Raw genomic sequence first — 19,528 nt, 5'->3', positions numbered from 1 at the left:
TCATTAATTAAATAATTAAAACAAACTTTGTCCAAAAAATAATCTCTCGATCATTTGTTGTAGTCGTAGCCGATACGAGCGATGACGACGACGGCGCGAGGGGTCCCTCTTTCCAACCCTTTTAACAATTAATTGGATTGTTTTTGTATTTAAACTCTCATATTTTTCTTTCTACCACCGATGAGGGACAAATGCATTTTCATTAAATCATAAGAGAACTTTTCAAGTTCCCAACTCTTCAAGTTCTCAACTTTTCAAATTCCTCTCTTTCCCATCAATTCTTGCTACATACCCAACAACCATTTGGTGTTAATTGTTTTTGTTTTTTTTCTTGTTTTATATATCTTTATTTTGACAGGTAAATGGGTTTTGGTATTATTTTGTTAGGGTGGTTAAAGTCCCACACGTGTGATTTGCTATATGGACTTGGATCGTCCTTCCCTCGTAAAGGAACTTTTGGGATTGAATTGTGTTAGGTACCATATCTTTACTTGTTTCTTCTTTGTTTGGATCTGGAAAACAAATGTGTATGTGATTTAGTTTTGGGAAATCGATTTCGAGCCTTTTAATAAAAATAAAGAATGAAAACATTATACATTAGGGGTATGATGGAGTATATTTTCAAAAAATTTCACGTTCAATAAGCTAAGCAAAAGAAGCAACTATTACAAGGTTTGTATCAAAATAACAAGTTGACAAATTTAATGTTTATTTCGGTAAACTTATATTAGAAATGCATAAAATTTATTGAGAGAATAATTTCCCCTACATAAAACTCTTTAAGAACCAGATTGTTGATGTTATTGTGTGCTGGCATGAGAAGAAAATATTTTCTTTTTTTGTAAAAATTCAAAACCTCTCTTCCAAGAAAGTATCAACTAAATAGGGAAGAAATTTTTTCCAACAAGAAACCTTTTAACCAAGAAAGATCTAATTATGGTAGATAATCAGGGCAAACCCTAACAAAACTCCCATTTTTCCTGAATTTTTTAGAAGAATAATCTTGATCTTTTTCACACAATTTTCATATATCAATGTTACTTGTCATGGTTAAAAGTTGACTTAAACTAAAAATGGAGTCATATGTGTTAAAAAATAAACACTGGTTAATAATATTGGAGTTGTATATTAAAAGTGAATAGGATTAGAAGTGAAACATATGCGTTTTTTTAATTCAAAAGTGGATTTATTAATAATAAGAAAAAAAGTATACAAGACCCGAAAGAGGCCCAAACCTTAAAATTGAAACAACAAAATTAAATAATAAAGCAGTGAAACCTTTTTGAAAATTGAATCCCCAAAAAGGTCAACCGACTTTCCTCAAATCTCCGGATAAAGCTTCGTCTTCTCCGATGGAAAGCCGGCCAATTGATCGCCCTCACGCATCCACTAGGCATAGCTTAAATCTTCAACGCATCCAACTTCTCAGAAAAATCACTTATACGTCAAAATCTTTCACTATCGCCATAAAGCAGCACCTAGGAAGACCTCTTCAAATTAATGAGTGAAAATCTTAGCTGAGATAGATCTGCAAGATGTTGAAAACCTCACACAAATCACTCTATGGAAAGATTCGTTTAGAGGTCAATTTCAGGTCATCATCAATTTTAGAGCATCTTCCTCTGTATTTCATCGCTCTTACACGAGATGAGCTCCAACGAAAGTGATACCACCCCATATGATTTTAGATCTAGAGAGGTAAGAACCCTAATCTGGATTTTATACCATAAAATAACATATTGACACACTTTATAGAGCTCTAAAGTGATTTTAATTTCTTGTTATTGTATACTTGTCCTGAATTTGTGTCCTTGTTGTTGTTCATGTCATTCTCTACGTATCGGCTTGTATTATCTGCATTTGTGGTAGAGCCTCTGTATGTAGAAGTATCTCTATATATAGTTCCTAGATATTAACATCAACTTCCAGACTTGGAACCCCTCTCCATTCCACTATCTGAGGACTATGTCTCTTGCAATACTTTTTCCACAAAAATTAAACCAAAGAGAAAAGTGATTCCTAAAATTTTACCACAATTTAGCAAATAAAGCCTTGGAAATATCAAGTAGAGATTCGAAACCCAGACTGCTTTCTGCTTTAATTAGGGAGACAAATATCATTCCATCCAATCCAATGTGTATCTCTGCTCTCTTCCTTGAAATTCCATAAGAACTTTGCCAATATTTTGTGAATATCATGTATAACACATTTTGAAGGCTCATGAGACAATAATTGGTATATGCGGGTACTTTGAACACAATTAATTAACACTACCCTACCTCCAAAAGAGAGTTACTTCCTTTTCCAAACTCGTAGTTTGTCCTTATCTTTTTTATGGGTTCAGAGAAATGAACCTTCTTCTTTTTAGCATGTCTAGATAATAGGACATCCTAAATACATCTTAGGAAATCTATCTCTAAGAAAATCAGTAATATCCTTCATTTCTTGAACCACAGAATGAGCAACCTTACTAAACATATAAAAAACCTATTTCCTTTATTTATCAGTTGACCAGACTGAGATTCATATAGAGTAAGAGTTTACATTATTAATTATAAAGATCTTTTATCAACCTTAGTAAAAATAATAGTATTATTTGCATAGGCAATTGATTGATTTAATCACTCCACTTAGGTAATCTATAACTCTTAATTTCATGATTATAAAAACAAGTGTGATAGAATGTATGCGTCCACTACCAGTTAACGGACCAGGTTCCTTCACTGCGACCGACAGATATTGTAAAGTAAATAACAATAATAACACAAGACAAATAGTTTACGTGAAAACCTTCTTGCTCAAGGAGTAAAACCACGAACTGTTGTGCAAGATTTTCAACTGCTTCACTAATCTTATCAAGCAAAAATGAACCCAGTTAAAACCAATGTGCGAAAAAGTTATTATTCTCACGAACAAGTAATCTAGCTATTACTTGAAGAGCCTAAGCGGATACAACACCTCCCACTAAGCTATTTCCCCTAGATAACTTAGACTTTATAAAGCGGATACAACACCGCCAACTAAAACACCTAACTCTAGATTATTTAGATTTTCCCTAGACAGATACAACACTGCCCACTAAACAGTTAACTCTAACTAATTTAAAATGTAGCACCAAACAACTATCTGATTCCTTTATAGATTGAGGATCAGATTTACAAGATATGTTCAGAAGAAAAAATCCTAAGACCACTAAGCTGGCAGCTCTATTGGTTCGAGTTTGATCTTGAGGATGAATCTTCACTTTTCGGTTAGCCTTTGCAAAAGTTCTTGAAAGTTTTTTCAAGTTGAAAAAACTAAGATTTTAACTATTGGAAATTAGGTTAATGTAGAATAGTCACAACCTTCAAGACAACGCCATTGGTCGAGGTCTCTGCACTTTCTGCCACATTTTGAGATTATGAACTAACCACTTGTACTTCTTCCAACCTCGCGGTGTATGTCGCACCACGGCAGTTACCTTCTCAAGGTCCCTAGTTTTATCAAGTCATCAGTTGGAGACCGTGCACCAACCACTTGTACCTTTTACAACCTTAAAGTAGAGAGAACTTTATAATACCATGGACCAGTTCCATTCACAAGTTCCCTGGGTTTAGCATAACTACAAATAACATTTTTGTCCCTTTTTGATGATGACAAATCATATACGGGTGTATGCATTTTCTTCCCCTTGTTAAGTAGACAGGCTCCTTATTTATCTTTTCATCCTCCTATCGCTCACATCAACCTTAACATCATCTGAAGACCCCCCAATTTATTCCCCTTTTTGGCATCATAAAAAAATAGTGTAGTAAAGAAACAAAAGAGGTAAGATTGATAAGTGAGACCACAGTCAAGGACAACACCAACATAGTTATTAAGATAGAAAGAAAGAGAATTTAGCCAAAACAAAATAGGATTCCATTTCATAAGCATAACAAAATTAGCAGTCAATACATTTAAGTTAAACTGAAAACTAAGAATCAATTCATTTAAGTTGAGCAATTTCAGCCTCCATGTTGATCACTAGCACAGTCATCACAACCAATTCATTCTTCAATTGGTCCTGCTTCTTAATCAACTGAGATACCTTACTCAATGGATTCCTCTTCCCTTTAATACACTCACATTCAACCAAAGTGCTTAGGGTGAACGTTTGTTTGGCATTACCAATTTTACATGCTCCAACAAGGATGATGAAATGGTGAAACACCTTCATCGAAAAGTATCCACAACTCATGCCATGTTTTCCCTTGTGTTTTATTACTGTTTTGTACATGTGTTCCATCATTAGAGCAAAAAGATCCAAAGGTTCAAACTTGCATAGTGACTCCATGATGAATAGATCACTTGCAGAGGTCACAGTCCTTTTTTCCATTCAAGGAAGAAGAACTTTGTTGACAAATTCGAAGACCAACTGATACTCACCTTTCATGATCTTCTTCTGAAATCCAGCACAACGAGCATTAGGAATCTTTGAGAATTCCTTCAAAAATTCTACACTGCATGTTTTTCCAGCAACGGACTTGATCCTACCCCTGGGTACTCCTAAAATATTCCTAAGCAAGTCATCATCCAACTTCAGACTATGATTGCTCACCCTAGTGCTAATGCTTCCATCTTCTAAAATATTAATGTTGTAATAGAACTCTCGCATTCTTCCTCATAAAGCATTAGATTTTGGTCTTAATAAGGTGGCTCCAAGATTGAATCTCCAAAAGATCATACAGTGAGTCCATCCCTGGTTTGTGAATGATATCCTTATCGAACACCCTTCCACCCCAGAACCTTCCTCAAATGCAAATTATTGAAGATGGTCTCTCTGTTTTTCTGTTTGGTCTTCTAGATTCCATTTGGAACCAGGTCTTTCTTCAGATATTTGTTGGTCAACCAGAGAAGTTTCTCTCTTCATCTTTGATGTCTCCCTCTTCTTTTGTTAATCCTTTCCTTTTCTCTTATCCAATACAACCCTTTTCCGCACAAGTCTTAGGTTTTCTTTAGATTTTTTCCTTACTCACCTTATTAGATGATTTGTGCTTTTTATCAACAGAAGCTTCACACACACTCCTCGTCAGAACCTTCTCCAAAAACCTCCACTACATTTTCAGCAGGCACTTCGAAAATTGCCACACTAGATTACCTCGTTGGATTTCATGGCATCATCAATGAGGTTTTGAGTAACTGCTCTGGTGGAAGGTCTCCTTTTAGGTGAATCTTCAACTACCTTCTCCTTTTCTTTTGTGGATGTGGGAACCATCCATCCACTTGAGGGGACAGTTATCATCATCAGTGTTAGTGGAATCAAATGAGGGATATTCACTAATCTCAAGAGTTTGGTCGAACATCGATTGAAATCTATCTAGAAAATCTTCCACACCTTGGTCATGTTCTTCATTTAACACTTTCTCCCCATACAAGTTAAACTTTCCACAACTAAGTTCTCGCTTGCAGCAAGAATTGGACTCCGACGACTTTGTCATTGGAAGGTCTCCCTAAAAAAAAGAGCAAAGAGTACTTAAGAGCAAGGACCAGGTCAGAATAAAGGTGCTAGGTTATTGATATAGAAGGTAGCAATAACTACATACTCAACCTCAGCCATTGAGAGAGCTATTGAGTTTTGCTTTTTGGTTCCCCAAGATATGAGTGAGGAACCAAGGAAATGTTCCAATCGTGAAGTGTTCTTCCTATCCACTTAATATCCTGCAAAATCAGCATTTGCATATCCCACAAATTCAAAAAAAAATACCTGCAGGATAAAAAAGAACCAGGTCCCCTATTTTTTGCACATACCTAAGGATCCTCTTAGTTGCCTTTAGATGTGATTCCCAGGGGCATGCTTGGAACCGAGTACACATTCCTATGTTGAATACAATGTCTGGCCTGTTTGCTATCAAATACAATAGAGATCCAATCATACCTCTATACATGGTTTTATTCACTAAACGATCAACCTCATTTGTCTCCATTTGCTTATTTTATACCCATGAGGGTATAAATAGGCTTAGAATCCACCATATGAAACTTCTTTAGCACTCCTTTGTATACTTCCCTTGAAAAATTGAGGTGCCACTGGATGTTTGCATGATCTGCAGACCCAAGAAGAAGTTCAATTCTCCCATCATGCTCATCTCGAATTCATTTCCCATGAGAGTGGAAAATTCTTCACACAGATGTTCAGAGGTTGCTCCAAAAATTATATCATCCACATACACTTAGATGATAAGCAATTTTTGATATCTTTTCATAAAAAATAGTGTGTTTTCAATTTTTCCCCTCTTGAAGCCATTCTTCAAAAAAAAAATTGACCACTTTTCGTACCAATCCCTAGGTGCCTGCTTCAGCCCATACAAAGATTTGTTGAGTTTGAACACATGATTTGGCATATTGACATCATTACATCTAGGTGGTTGTTTAACGTATACTTCTTCCTTTAGATCTGTCTTCAGAAAGACACTTTTTACATCCATGTAGAATATCTTGAAACCCATGAAAACTGCAAATGCCATGAGGAATCTGATGGACTCCATCCTAGCAATAGGAGCAAATATCTCGTCATAGTCTATGCCTTCTTCCTGATTATTCCCTTGTACCACTAGTCTAGACTTCTTTCTCGTGATATCCCCACTTTCATCCAGTTTGTTTATGAACACCCACCTGGTCTCTATAATGCTTCTTTGAGTAGGTATTGGGACCATGTACCACACATTGCTTCACTTAAATTGTGTGAATTCACCTTGCATATAGATTAACCCATCAGCATCCATCACGACTTCTTTCATATTTTTAAGCTCAATAGTAGAGATGAATGCTGAGAATGCAACCAAATTCCTTCTTACCAATATTTATTTAATAATTGCAATAAAAAGTCAAATTAGGCAACTTTAGTCAAAGTTTAATTGATTCTATTAAAAAATATTTATAATATGTGATAAAATTTATTCAAGACATTAGTAACTAACATTGAATATAACTATTTCAATCCATAGTTCACACTATCTAATATATAACCTCCGAAGCATTTCTTAGAAAAACATATATACATATAATTTTAAAAATATATGAAATGGAAGATCCAACTATCATTGAAAGAATTCAGTTGTTAGTTTCACCACTTGGTAGAATTCCAAAATGAAGATTTGCCCGTTTTTTAGATCTGATAGCTACTTCGGCTGAAGGAACAAATTTGAAACCTCCTTCAACCCACTTTTGATCCGAATCTGAGTGTCCATTGAAAGTCACGCTTCATGGTTGCAATGGATGGAGGGATCAACAAAAGAAATGGAAAGAATGGGTTGAAACAATAGAGGTTATCCATCGCCTTGTATGGATAGCTGCAGGATTTTACAGAGCACTAAAAGATTCAACTTATAGAGCCCATACTAACAAAAATTTAATCTTTGGGCTGGTAGAGAGGCGGTCTTTTGAGACTAACAGTTTTATGTTTCCGTGGGGTGAAGCTAGTGTTAGTCTTGAAGACATAATGATTTTGGGAGGGTGATATGTTTTGGGTGACTCAGTTAACTACCCCCCCCCCTTTCAATCCCATGAGTTGGTAGAGATTCAAGAGTATCTTGAGAATGCGAGAAAAGAACTTATCAGATCGAAGAAAAATAATCGTAGTAGGTGATTGAATCACACTGAACCACTATTCATGAAGTAATTTAACCACCTACTATGATTATTTGTCTTTGATCTGATAATTTCTCTTCTCGCATTCTCAAGATCTCTATCAAATTAGGAGATTGAAGGGGATACTTAACATAGTCACCCAAAAAAAAAACCTCCCGAAACTATCATCTCTTCAAGACTAACAGTAGGGACACACCACGAAAACATAAAATTGTTAGTCTCACAAGACCACCTCTCTACAAACCCAAAGATTAAATTTTCGTCGGTATGGACTCTATAAGTTGAACCTTTTAGCTCTTCGTAAACTCCTGCATCTATCCATACAGGGCGATGGATAACCTCCATCGTTTCAACCCATTATTTACGTTTATTTTATTGATCCCTCCATCTATTGCAACCATGAAACTTAACTTTCAATGGACACTCAGATTCTGATTGAAAGTGGATTGAAGGATGTTTCAAATTTTGTCCTTAAGCCGAAGTAGCAATTGGATCTAAAAAATAGGCAACTCTTTGTTGTGGAATTTCACCAAGTGGTGAAACCAACAATTCTACTCCTCTAATAATATTTGGATTTTCCATTTGATGTATTTTAAAATTATATGTGTATATGTTTTTCCAAGAAATGCTTCGGAGGTTATAGAGAAATAGAGTGTGAACTATGGATTGAAATAGTGATATTTAATGTTAGTTACTAATTTCTTGAATAAAGTTTACTACAGATTGTAAATATTTATTAATAGAATCAATTGAACTTTGACTGAAGTTGCTTTATTTGACTTTTAATTGCAATCATTAAATGAATATTGCTTCTTTTGTTTTTAAGTAAGAAGAAATTAATGAGGTTTATTAATTGAATATTTTGCTGCAAAGTTAATTTTAAGATAATTTACTCAAATTATGAATTTGAATAGTCATTTATCATTTGATATAATATTTAGGGATTAACACAACACATAGTGTATATACTTTTTCCATGAATTGGTGTTAATTAACTCTTTTCGAATATATGTGGCTCTTCCACTCATAACGATGTATATTACTTAAATCTTTCGTGAAAGGCTAATATTGTACCAAAAGGTACATATTGATAATGTTTTACGAAAAAATATAAGAAAAAGAAAAAAAATGACTAAGTTTCAAAAAATAAATTAATATTATGATTTAAAAAAACTCAATTTTCCAGCTGTCTCATTCTTTGTTCTATGAAACATCACCCATGTATACCTGGAAAAATCATCACAACAACAAGAATAAATCTCCTACCTTGAATGAGGACTTTGTTTGTTTGCCCTTCGCACAAGCATCACAAACTTTATCATTTGTAAACTTCACCTTGGGAAGTCTACGGACCAGGTCCCCTGACACAAGTTTGTGAAGAAGAGTAGAACTTACATGACCAAGACGTCTGTGCCATAGATTAGATTCATCAATTTGAGCACTTAGACATGAAAGGTGATATCCTTCAATGGATTCTAGGTCTACTACGTACATATTTATTACTCTTGTAGCAGACATCACTACCTTCCATGTTATGCAGTTTGTAACCAAACAATTATTAGCCATGAACTTGACTTCATTTCCTCTGTCACACATCTGAGATATACTCAAACGATTGTATTTTATCCCTTCCGCATAATGAACATTGTTGATTGAATTACTGTCAGACTTTCCTATCTTTCCAATTCAAAGAATAGAACCTTTCTTTCCACCACCAAAGGAAACACCACCACCCTTGTGTGCCAAAGAGAGGAAGTTTGAGGTATCCCCTGTCATGTGCCTAGAGAATCAACTATCCATGTACCAGCACTGACTCTTTCCTCTCTTCTGCACAATAATTACTTCTTAGTTTTAGGAACCCACTTCATGTGGAGTTCCTAGTAACTATCAAAAGTCTTAACAAGAAATCTTCCAGTCCAAGGAGGTGAGAAGTTTTTACTAAAATTAAAAAGAGAACCATGTCCCTTTTACAATTTTTCACAGGTCTGTCATTTCTGACAGATTCATCACATGAACCAGGTCCTTGCTCCCTGTTAGTCTGACGACTTTCTAATTTCACAAACTTCACATGCCTTTCCTTAGCATATTTTAATTTATCATACCTTTCTTTTACATGTACACTTCTTCCACAATGAGTACATAAGAAATTAGAAACCACAGACACATATGTGCCTTTGGGATTATATGGTGGTTCTATTCTTTTGCTCCCTAGACCTCTTTTCCCATTTAAACTTTGCTGAGAGAGATTAGAGAAAATCTTGGAAGAGTCGGTCCATTTTAGGGAGTGACTTAACTCTTCTTTGATTTTCTTAAGATCTTTCCTTAGCTAAGAATTATTTTCAAGAGAAGCAACTAATCAGATTCAGAGATTTTAAGCTTATCCTCCAATTCTTCCTCATAAATGCTAAGTTTTCTTTTATCATGTTTAGAGGTACTAAGCTCTTCTTCTGTTAGACTCCAGTATCCCTATTCTTCTACCTATTTCAAAAATCTGTGTTAGAAAAGATGCATTTTCATTTTGAAATAAACTTAATTTTTCAGTCAGCATTAAGTTTTCAGTAGATCGCTCATCTACAAAATCAATTAGTAAAGTAGCAAGTTTCCTTAGACTTTCAGTAGAGAGATTTCCCAGATCATCTTTTCATTCAAAAAATTTACCTCAAGTGCATCATCCCCGTCATCTGATCTTGCATTAATGAGAAGATTGAGTTGAAGATGCTTTCATTATCTTCAATGTCCATCATAGAAACATCTTCGTGCTCCTCAACTTCTTCCCCGGACTCACTTCAATCATCATCCCATATAGCAAAGGCCCTTTTTACCATCTGATTAGCATGTGCTTTCCTTCGAAAGTTGTTGGGACCAGTTCCTTCTAACAATATCTCACTTCATGAGATTCTTGTTTTTGACTTGGACAGTCTCTCATAAAGTGATCTGGCTTACCACATTTGTGACATAAGTCATTAGTTGCTGCCACTATGCTGGTTGTTCATTTCTTTTGGAAGCCCATTTTTTTTGACAATATTTTGGAACCTTTTTGTCATGTATATCATCTTAGCTTCTTCTTCAGTCATCTCGCTTTGTGAAAATTTCAAAGAAATATTCTTTTCTTTGTTTGACTCCTTCCTAGTTTCTCCTTGCTTCCTGTTCAACTCATCGGTCTGCAGATTTCCAATAACCTCATCCATAGGCAAGGTCGTTAGATCTTTTGCCTCAGTAATTGCATCCACCTTTATTTCCCAAGATTTTGGAAGAATCTTGAGAATTTTTTGGAACTTGCTTGAACATAGGTATAGGTTCTCCTAGACCTCTAAGCTCATCTATGATGGCAGTAAAACGAGATTCATTTCAAATATAGTTTCACCATCCTTCATCAAAAAGTTTTCATATTGAGTAGTTAGCATGTACACCTTTGATTCCTTCACCTTCTTAGTTCCTTCATGAGTAGTTTGAAGGCAATCCCAAATCTTTTTTGCCGATTCACAAGCTGAGATTCTGTTATATTCATCAACACCAATACCACAGACTAGGATTTTTTTTGCCTTGTAGTTCTTTTCATACTTTTTTAAATCAATCTCAGTAAAATCCTTTTTGGTCTTAACCACGAAAGTGGTGAGACTTCCATCCTTCACCTCTTTCATCGAAACATAAGGACAATCCAGGATAACATCTCACAACTCTGAATCCTCTGCATTAATGTAGTAATGCATTCGATTTTTCCACCACTCATAGAATTGACCATTGAAACGAGGTGGTCTTGTTGATGATTGTCCTTCCTCCAAATTTGGTGGAGCAGCCATTCCTTCAGGATCTTTCTTTTCTTGGTGTTAGCAAAAGGGAAAAGTAAAGCTCTGATACCACTTGTTGGAATGTATGTGTCCACTTATATTAGATGGGAACTGGTCCCCTTAACAATATTGTACATTTAATAAAGCACAAAACAGAAAGTAAAAGAGACAATCACTTTTACGTGGAAACCTCCTTACTCAAGAGAGTAAAACCACAACCTGTTCTCAACAGGACTTTTCAACAATCACTTTTCACTTATCTTCAACAAGCAAAAGTAAAAGTCGGTTACAAAATAAGATACTAACCTTCTAGCCTCTTCACTAAGTAATACACCATATTACTTAGCTGAGAACGAGCAGATACAACACTACTTAATAAGAACCTAAGTTACTCGTAACTAAAGCCTTTCAAATGAAACACCCAAGGTTTGAAACATTTCTATCACGTTCGAAAAAAATCTTACATTTTTATAACAATTACAAGAAAATATGAAAACAGCAAATAACAAAAAGAACTGAAAGCCCTTTGATCAATATCTTATTGTTTTGATGTTTGTTGGTATGGTGTTCCTTTTAAATAAATGAGTTGCTATGTTGTATTATGTTTGATATATATATCCTCATGATTTTTTATCCATCAAACAAAAACAACCTAGTCAGTTGTGATTGGTGAAGTACTCTGCTCCTCACATTTTTCTCGGTCACAGACAACTTTTTACAACTAGTTGTACTTTTCGCTGATAAAGTTGGTTCTTCATATTCTACAGAGGACCGGGTCCCTACACGAGTGAGGAATCATCAAAACATCTTGAGGAGAGCCTCCTGTTATGCCCCAAATATAGACATGGTAAGTAGGTAGTTCAGTAACATGCTTTTCGAGCCTTTGTTCCAACAACTCGTATGTTAGATATCATCCTCAATTTGGATGGGGTGGGTATACAACAGATAGGGATGTTATCTATCCTATTCGAGATGATGGTCAGGCTAGCAATACTTAGCCCAGTTGAGACAATTCGTAGGCAGGTGGTCAGACTCACTTCTATGGTTTTTATTGGTACAGTGAGGCAGAAGTATTTGATATAGTGACCATAGGTATTATTGTAGTCTATGATTGAATGTATACATCCTTATTTAACCCTGATTGCACCATTTCATACATGCCCATTTATTTTGTTGTGGGTTTGAGTATGATTTGTGAATCACTTGATATTCTAATTCATATTTCTACTCCTTTGGGTGATTTTGTGATTGTTGATAGAGTCTATTATTTTTGTGTGATGACTTTTATGGGGTATAAAATCTTGAAAATCTTATTTATATTTGACATGATTGATTTTAATGTCATTTTGGGGATTATTTTGTTGTCTTCATAAAATGTTGTTTTTGACGATCATGCCAAGATAGTTTTCATATCTACATGTCAGGGATGTCTAGGCCTTAGTGGAAGGGTAGTTGTAGTTCTACTAAAAAAACTCATATCTTTTATTTTTGGACAAAAATCACATATGAAAATTTATTCTATAAGAGTGTAAAAGGAATCCTATTTATGAAGTATCATTTATATTATGAGAACAAACTAAGAAAGCCCAAAACAAATGGTGGGAGGCCCAAGATAGTTTGTCAAAACGGGTCTTCCAATCAAACCCGGCCAAAGCCACGTGGTTGGCATTTGAAAGGCAAAGGCAACTTTCACTTTGCTTACTCCGAAAAACTTCCAAAGGCGTTACTCTACTCATCTTCTTAACTTCAACTCTCTCAATTGTTCAACGTCATCTTTCTTGAGGATATCATTATCTACATCATGTCAACAAACGCGAAGCTACAAATATAACTACATTTGTCAATGTCCGACTTCAATTTCTCTTAAAGGTAAACAAACAATTACTCACTGTCAAACGCGTCATTTTAGTGTCTTCTTTCTCAGTTGGAAGATCATTTAAACAAATAATTTTTTTGTTAGACTTTTCAATGGAGAATCTACCAGAGTCACCATTTTTTGAATCAACATTGGGATCTTCGTCATCATCTCCATCACAAAAAATTCCTAATGACTTGGGTGCTCTCACTCCAAATCAGTTGGTGCTATTGATCGATGATGATAGTCTTCGTGGAGAGGTCATGCATCACCTCTACGAGGTATATGACACATTTAATTTTTACAGTACTTTTTGTTATATGATCTATTTTATGTAAGTGTTAATTTTTGTATTTATGGTTGTTATATATTGTTGTTTTCTACTGGATAGTTTTTCGATGGGTGAGATAGAAAGGCAAACAAAATCATTGATATTTGATTTTTTTCGTGATTTTTTAATTGGACATTAGATTTCACAATGAATGAACTTTTGTTAGTGGTCTTTATAGAAATTATGATGATATGATTAGTTTCTCTTTCAATATCTTAAGAAAATATGTCATATTTACCCAAAATGGGCATGATGTAAATTCAACATGACCCCAATTTAACATTTTATTCAAAAATCAAATTTTGACACGTACGTTGCACGTGTATAATTCGATTAGTGCAAACTTCTTAAAACATTAGAAATAATATTCGAATAATTATGTGATGCATTGGACAAAATTGATCAAAGGGAAGGATGCATTCTCAAATTTATGAATAGTACAATCAATCGATATTTATTACCGTTATAAAGTACAATCACACCCCAAATTTCATTCAGATGAAGTTTAACTGATCCCCTTCATTCTTCTCTCATTTAAGAAAAATTAATTCTTATTTATTGAATTATAATTAAAATATACACCATGTTTTTAGGAAAAAATAATGTAACGAATGTTTTCTTGATTCAAGATCATACAAAATGTATGTACTTATTGAAAGTCAACAAAATCACTTTACTGCGGATATAAAAGAAAGTTGACCTTCTCCTAAAAAAACTTAATTGAGTGACCATCTTAGAAATATCTTAATCTAACTACTGATTTGTGTTAGGTTGACATCACAACCAAATTTTATTTGAGAGGAAGTGCACGAATAACCAATTTGAGGACCCATTTTTTTTATATTGAAAAAGAACACTTTTGAACTTATAAGTTAAAGCACAAATTGTTGCCCTAATGTTATCATGAATAATTTTCATATAAATAGTTAAACATAAATTGTTACACTTCAAAAGTATTGATAAGCATTTTTGACAAACAACACTTCCCATTTTAAGCATTTGGCAAAACAAATTTAGTCCTTTTTTAATCTTCTAAAAGTGCTAGTAATTGACATATTCTGAGTTGGTGACTTTTATATATTTCAGAAGAAAGATTCATGCAAAAATCTAGCTCTGCTGCTGTGGAATAACTTCAACACAGTTTACATGCTTTTGCTGGTATACCTCTTTTAATTTTTGCAGTTTTATATTCTGTTGGATAATCTTAAATTGAATTTTTAGAGACCTCTCATTTAAAAATTTAAGGTATTAAGTTATGTGAAATATAATCGGAAACATATAAAACACTCGCATTTTGATGTCCAAGAAGTCGTCAATGTGACCGTAATAATATTTCTTATGAATTTCAGGAAGTCCTGTCTGTGTATAAGAAGTTTTCACCCTCAACGCTATCTATAAGGGAAGCAACTCGAGTTTGTTGTGCTATTGCTTTGTTTCAGGTCAGTAATATACCATCAAATAGTGTGTTATAAATTTATTCTATTGAAGTAACAAAAAAAGGTTAGAATGATTGAGAAACAGAACCACCTCATTTTATTCGTTCTCAATAACCACGAGATGATCAATGTACTAGTAAATTACACAAAACTTGTTACATGTAGGAAATAATGTATGCATAACTAATCCAAGCATTACTAAGGACACACTCTATTGAACATTATTTTTTATACACTTTACCAAACGGTTCCTAAATGTTTTTCGAATTAACATTTTTTCTCAAATTTAAGAAAAATAACTTACCTCCAAAAAGTAAAGAAACATTTTCTTAAACTTATTCAACCTCCCACCTCAACTTTCCACCGTAACTCAAGTCTTAGGTACTGAATTCCGATACTAATACGAAATATGATCTGATTCTCGATTTGAAAACTGACTCTCGACCTTTATTTGAGATCCAACTCTATGGTCTCGAATTGGGTCGGGGTCAAATCCCAATTTGGGTGTCGGGTCTTCAATCAAAATTTGACTTTGTGTGTCGAAGTTGAGTCTCGAGCTAAGTTTTAGGGTGGGATTCATAGTCAGGTGTTGGAGTTGGATCCTAGGTCAAGAGTCGAGGCTGGGTTTCAAATCGATCATCGGGGTCAAATGTCGATTTGGAAGTTGGGTAATGGATCAGGTATCGATATCAAATCCCAGTTCGAATGTTGGATCCCGAGTCAAAAGTTGGGATCAAGTCTTGATTTGAAAGTCGATCCAAAGTCGGATCGTGTTTTGTGGTCGGATCCTAATTAATTTGGGTGTCTAGTCTCGAATCAGGATTTGATATCAAATTTGGGTCGGGTGTAGGGGTTGAGTTCCGAGCTAGGTGTCGAGATGGGGTTCCAAATCGGGTGTCGGAGTTGGGTCTCACGTTTAAGAGACGAGGTTGGATCCCTAATCGATCATTATGGCCATATGTTTGAGTCAGATGTCGATTTGCAAGTTGGGTTTCTTGTCAGGTCCAGGTTCGGAAGTCAAGTCTTGAGTCGGGATCATGTACCAATTTAGAATTTTATCTAGTGTCTGAACTCGCGGTCGGATGTTGAATCGATCATTAGGGTCGTGTCCAGGTTCGAGTGTTGGGATCGTGTCTCAATTTGGATATTAAAGTTGAGTTCAAGATCAAATATCGAGCTTGTTTTTTGGGTCAATTTCTGATTTCCTAAAAAGTATTTTCTACACTCCGACAAAAAAAACAAAACAATTTTTTGAAAAATACTTTTCAATCACCAAACCAAACACTAGAAATTAAAATACTTCCCAAAAAATAGTTTCCACTCATACCAAAAACACACCTACCTGAGTATTTTTATTTTTATTTCTTAAAACTCTTGTGGTATTAATGTTCTTCATATTAAGTTCCTGTGACACATTTTCTTAGAAAGAGTAAAAGAGTTTTAATGCAATTTTTTGTGTAAGACGACCAATAAGTGTGTGCACAACATATAATTTTCATGGTTATATTCTTCAGGTTATGGCTAATAATACAGAAACAAGAAGGGGGCTCATAAAAGGTAATATCAGTTTTAGAAATGACACCAATTGAAATGAATTTAACGCGCGAAATAACTAGTTAGAGTGAATCAAGTTTCTGAAAGAATTCTTTTTACTGTAGTGTAAGAAACAGTTAACTCTTTTAGTAATTTCATTTTGCAGCTGAAATACCATGTTATTTCTATCCATTTCTCAAGCCCTGTGGAGATGATAAGCATTTGGAGTGTGTGAGGACCACTACCTTGGGTTTTCTCAGTGACCTGACAAAGGTATCTGTCCATTTGAAGAGATATACACATGTGTTCTTCATTTGTGGAAGTGCTACTTCATGATTCAGATATTTTGCTTGCTGGTGTAGTTTGATGATCCACATGGATCAGATGCCCTTCGTTTCTTCTTGAAATCGGAAGTGGTTCCTTTGTGCCTGAAGTGCATGGATGTATGTGACGAAAAGTCACAGAAGGTTAGTCCATTCTGTTCTATTAATAGTGTTTCTGAATTACTTTGCTGGTTTGTGATGATATTCTGTTTCTTGGATCTCATATGAAATGAATGTTGTACCTCCACAGCTTGCAACTCTCATAGTTATGAATATTCTGAAGCAAGAGAGTGGACTGACCTATTGTTCTGCTACGCCTGAACGCTTCTTCGCGATAGTACAGGTCTTAAGACGAGTGGTTGAGAAACTTTCTCTAAAACCTTGTTTGCTGCATCTAGAATATGTGATACAGTGTTATGTATGTCTGTCAAAAATATATAGGTCCATCGGGTAAACATTCTCGCCCCTGCGGCTCAAGTTTCATGATTGCGATTTCTATCTAAGTATCAACTATATCTCTCTTGGATTTATTGTTTGATCAACCTTCAAAATGCAGGCCAGGTGATGAATTCATAAGACAAATTCCTTCTCAGCTATTTGACAACACCTTTAGGCGCACTCTTCTCGTGAGTTTCATCTGTGCGCTCTCCTTTACTGTTACAACAACTAGTCTTGTTACTTTAATGTTACAAAAAGTTAGTTACTTTACTCATACAGAAAATAATAGTGACTTTAGTATTGCAATGAATAAGTTTAGTGACCATCGATAAATCTCTTTTGTATCGATAAAAAAATATAGATCTTTTCAACTACTGTTACAGCTTCATGTGTATAACTGTAAACTTTTGTATGGCTTTGCAGCACAACAACGAAGCTTCGCGGATGTTGCAAGTTCTACATCTCAATATTTATGGATGTCTATATTTTCCGCCAATTGAAGAGAGAAAAAGCATTGCAAAGAAGGTTGCATCAAGTTATGCATCAAGTTCTGCATCAAGTTCAAAGGGTAAGGGAAAGAGAAAGAAGTGAAGTTGTTCTGTAGGAAAAGACAGTAAATAATGACCTCAGTAGAGGGAAAATATGTTTTAAGTTAACTGTTCAACTGTTAAAGCTCGAGAACTTCTTGAGCCTCCTTAAGACTGATACTTTGCTTTGTTATGTACTGAATGGTTGCTTTACTTGCTTTGTGTGTACTGAATGGTAGTTTTGTTCAGCTGAAATGAAGTTATCTTAGCAGTTTCCCGTATTGCAACTTTGTCAATGTCTTTCTTTCATGGCATATTTATATTTTATTTGAGACGAGGGTCTATTGGAAGCAACCTTTCTACCTTCACAGGATAAGATCTGCTCATCTGCATACACACCATCCTCCTCAAATCCCATTTGTGGGATTAAATTTGGTATGTCGTTGTTGTAGTTATTGTATGTCACATGCATCCTAAGCTTAATTAGAAAATACTCGTTCAGTTATATGAACTACAAGAGGCTCACGATAGAGATGTGCTTTTAATGGACTTAGATTTCATCATGAATGAACTTTTGTTAGCGGTCTATATGGCATTTATGATGACATGATTAGTTTTTTCTTTCTATATTATAAGAAAATATGTCATACTTACCCAAAATGGGCATGATGTAGAATTCAACATGACCTTAATTTAACATTTATTTGAAAATTAAATTTTGACACGTTGCACTTGAGAAGGGTACTCTTTCAAATTCAAGAATAGTGCAATCGATCAATAATTGTTATTGTTATAAAGTACAATCACAACACAAATTTCATTCAAATCAAGTTTAAATGATCCCCTTCTTTCTTCTCTCATTAAAGAAAAAGTAAGTTTTATTAATTGAATCACAATAAAGATACACACCATATTATTGGAAAAATATTTCAAGATCATATAAAATATATGTACTAATTGAAAGTCAAATATCTATCTCAAACTGTTATGGAATTATGATAATCATACTAGTATTTGTTTTGTCAAGATGTATCTTATGATCATATTTTTTCAGTAAATACCAATAGATATATGTCATTTTAAATACAAAATTATATGAAATATTTCGAGATGAACGTGCAACACATGTTTCTAGAACTATATTATGAGATATTTTATAATGTTGTCGTGTGGCTGAGAAACTTTGGGTATATTTTGAGCTTGGTCCTCTACTAAACTTCTGATAAAACATGAGATCAAACTGAGAAAGCCCAAAAGAAATGTTGAGCAACCCAATATATAGTGAGATGTCCGTGTCCTAGATAAAAAAAACTTTCTTAAGGTTAGTTTGTCCAAACGGGTCATCCCACCCCCAACCAGTCGAAGCCACGTGGTTGGAATTTGAAAGGCTAAATCTTTCTTTTCTTTGTTTACTCCGAAAAATTTCTCAAAGTATATTATTATTCTTCTTTAATACTGAATCATTGTTCTTTGAACTCTCTCAATTGTATCGTCGTCATCTTTCTTGAGGATTTTGAGCTCTATCATGTAAACGAAGGCGATACCATAAATATAACTAAATTTCTTTATCTCCTTCTTCAATTTCTTTTAAAGGTAAGCAAACAATTGCCCTTTGTCTTTCACTAAAATCAAACACGTCATTTTAGTATTTTCTTTCTCATTTGGAAGATTTTTTAGAATAATTTTTTA

At 34.5% G+C, this 19,528-nt stretch overlaps 1 protein-coding gene across 1 annotated transcript; it reads left to right on the top strand.

Annotated features, from left to right (window-relative positions):
- Positions 1-1,316: 1,316 nt before the first annotated feature.
- LOC101257283 (uncharacterized) lies at positions 1,317-18,112 on the top strand. The gene is made up of 11 exons (XM_010325542.4): positions 1,317-1,698; positions 12,164-13,265; positions 13,357-13,532; positions 14,669-14,740; positions 14,932-15,021; positions 16,533-16,575; positions 16,718-16,824; positions 16,914-17,018; positions 17,125-17,324; positions 17,431-17,500; positions 17,736-18,112. The coding sequence occupies exons 3-11, from the start codon at positions 13,365-13,367 to the stop codon at positions 17,901-17,903; spliced, it is 1,023 nt and encodes a 340-aa protein (XP_010323844.1). The 5' UTR covers positions 1,317-1,698; positions 12,164-13,265; positions 13,357-13,364; the 3' UTR covers positions 17,904-18,112.
- The last annotated feature ends 1,416 nt before the right edge of the window (positions 18,113-19,528 follow it).

This window comes from Solanum lycopersicum, chromosome 7 (assembly GCF_036512215.1).
Source record: "Solanum lycopersicum chromosome 7, SLM_r2.1".
NCBI classification, from domain to species: Eukaryota; Viridiplantae; Streptophyta; class Magnoliopsida; order Solanales; family Solanaceae; genus Solanum; species Solanum lycopersicum.
The sequence above is the reverse complement of the archived record's forward strand: the minus strand, read 5'-3'. Positions and strand labels throughout refer to the sequence as shown.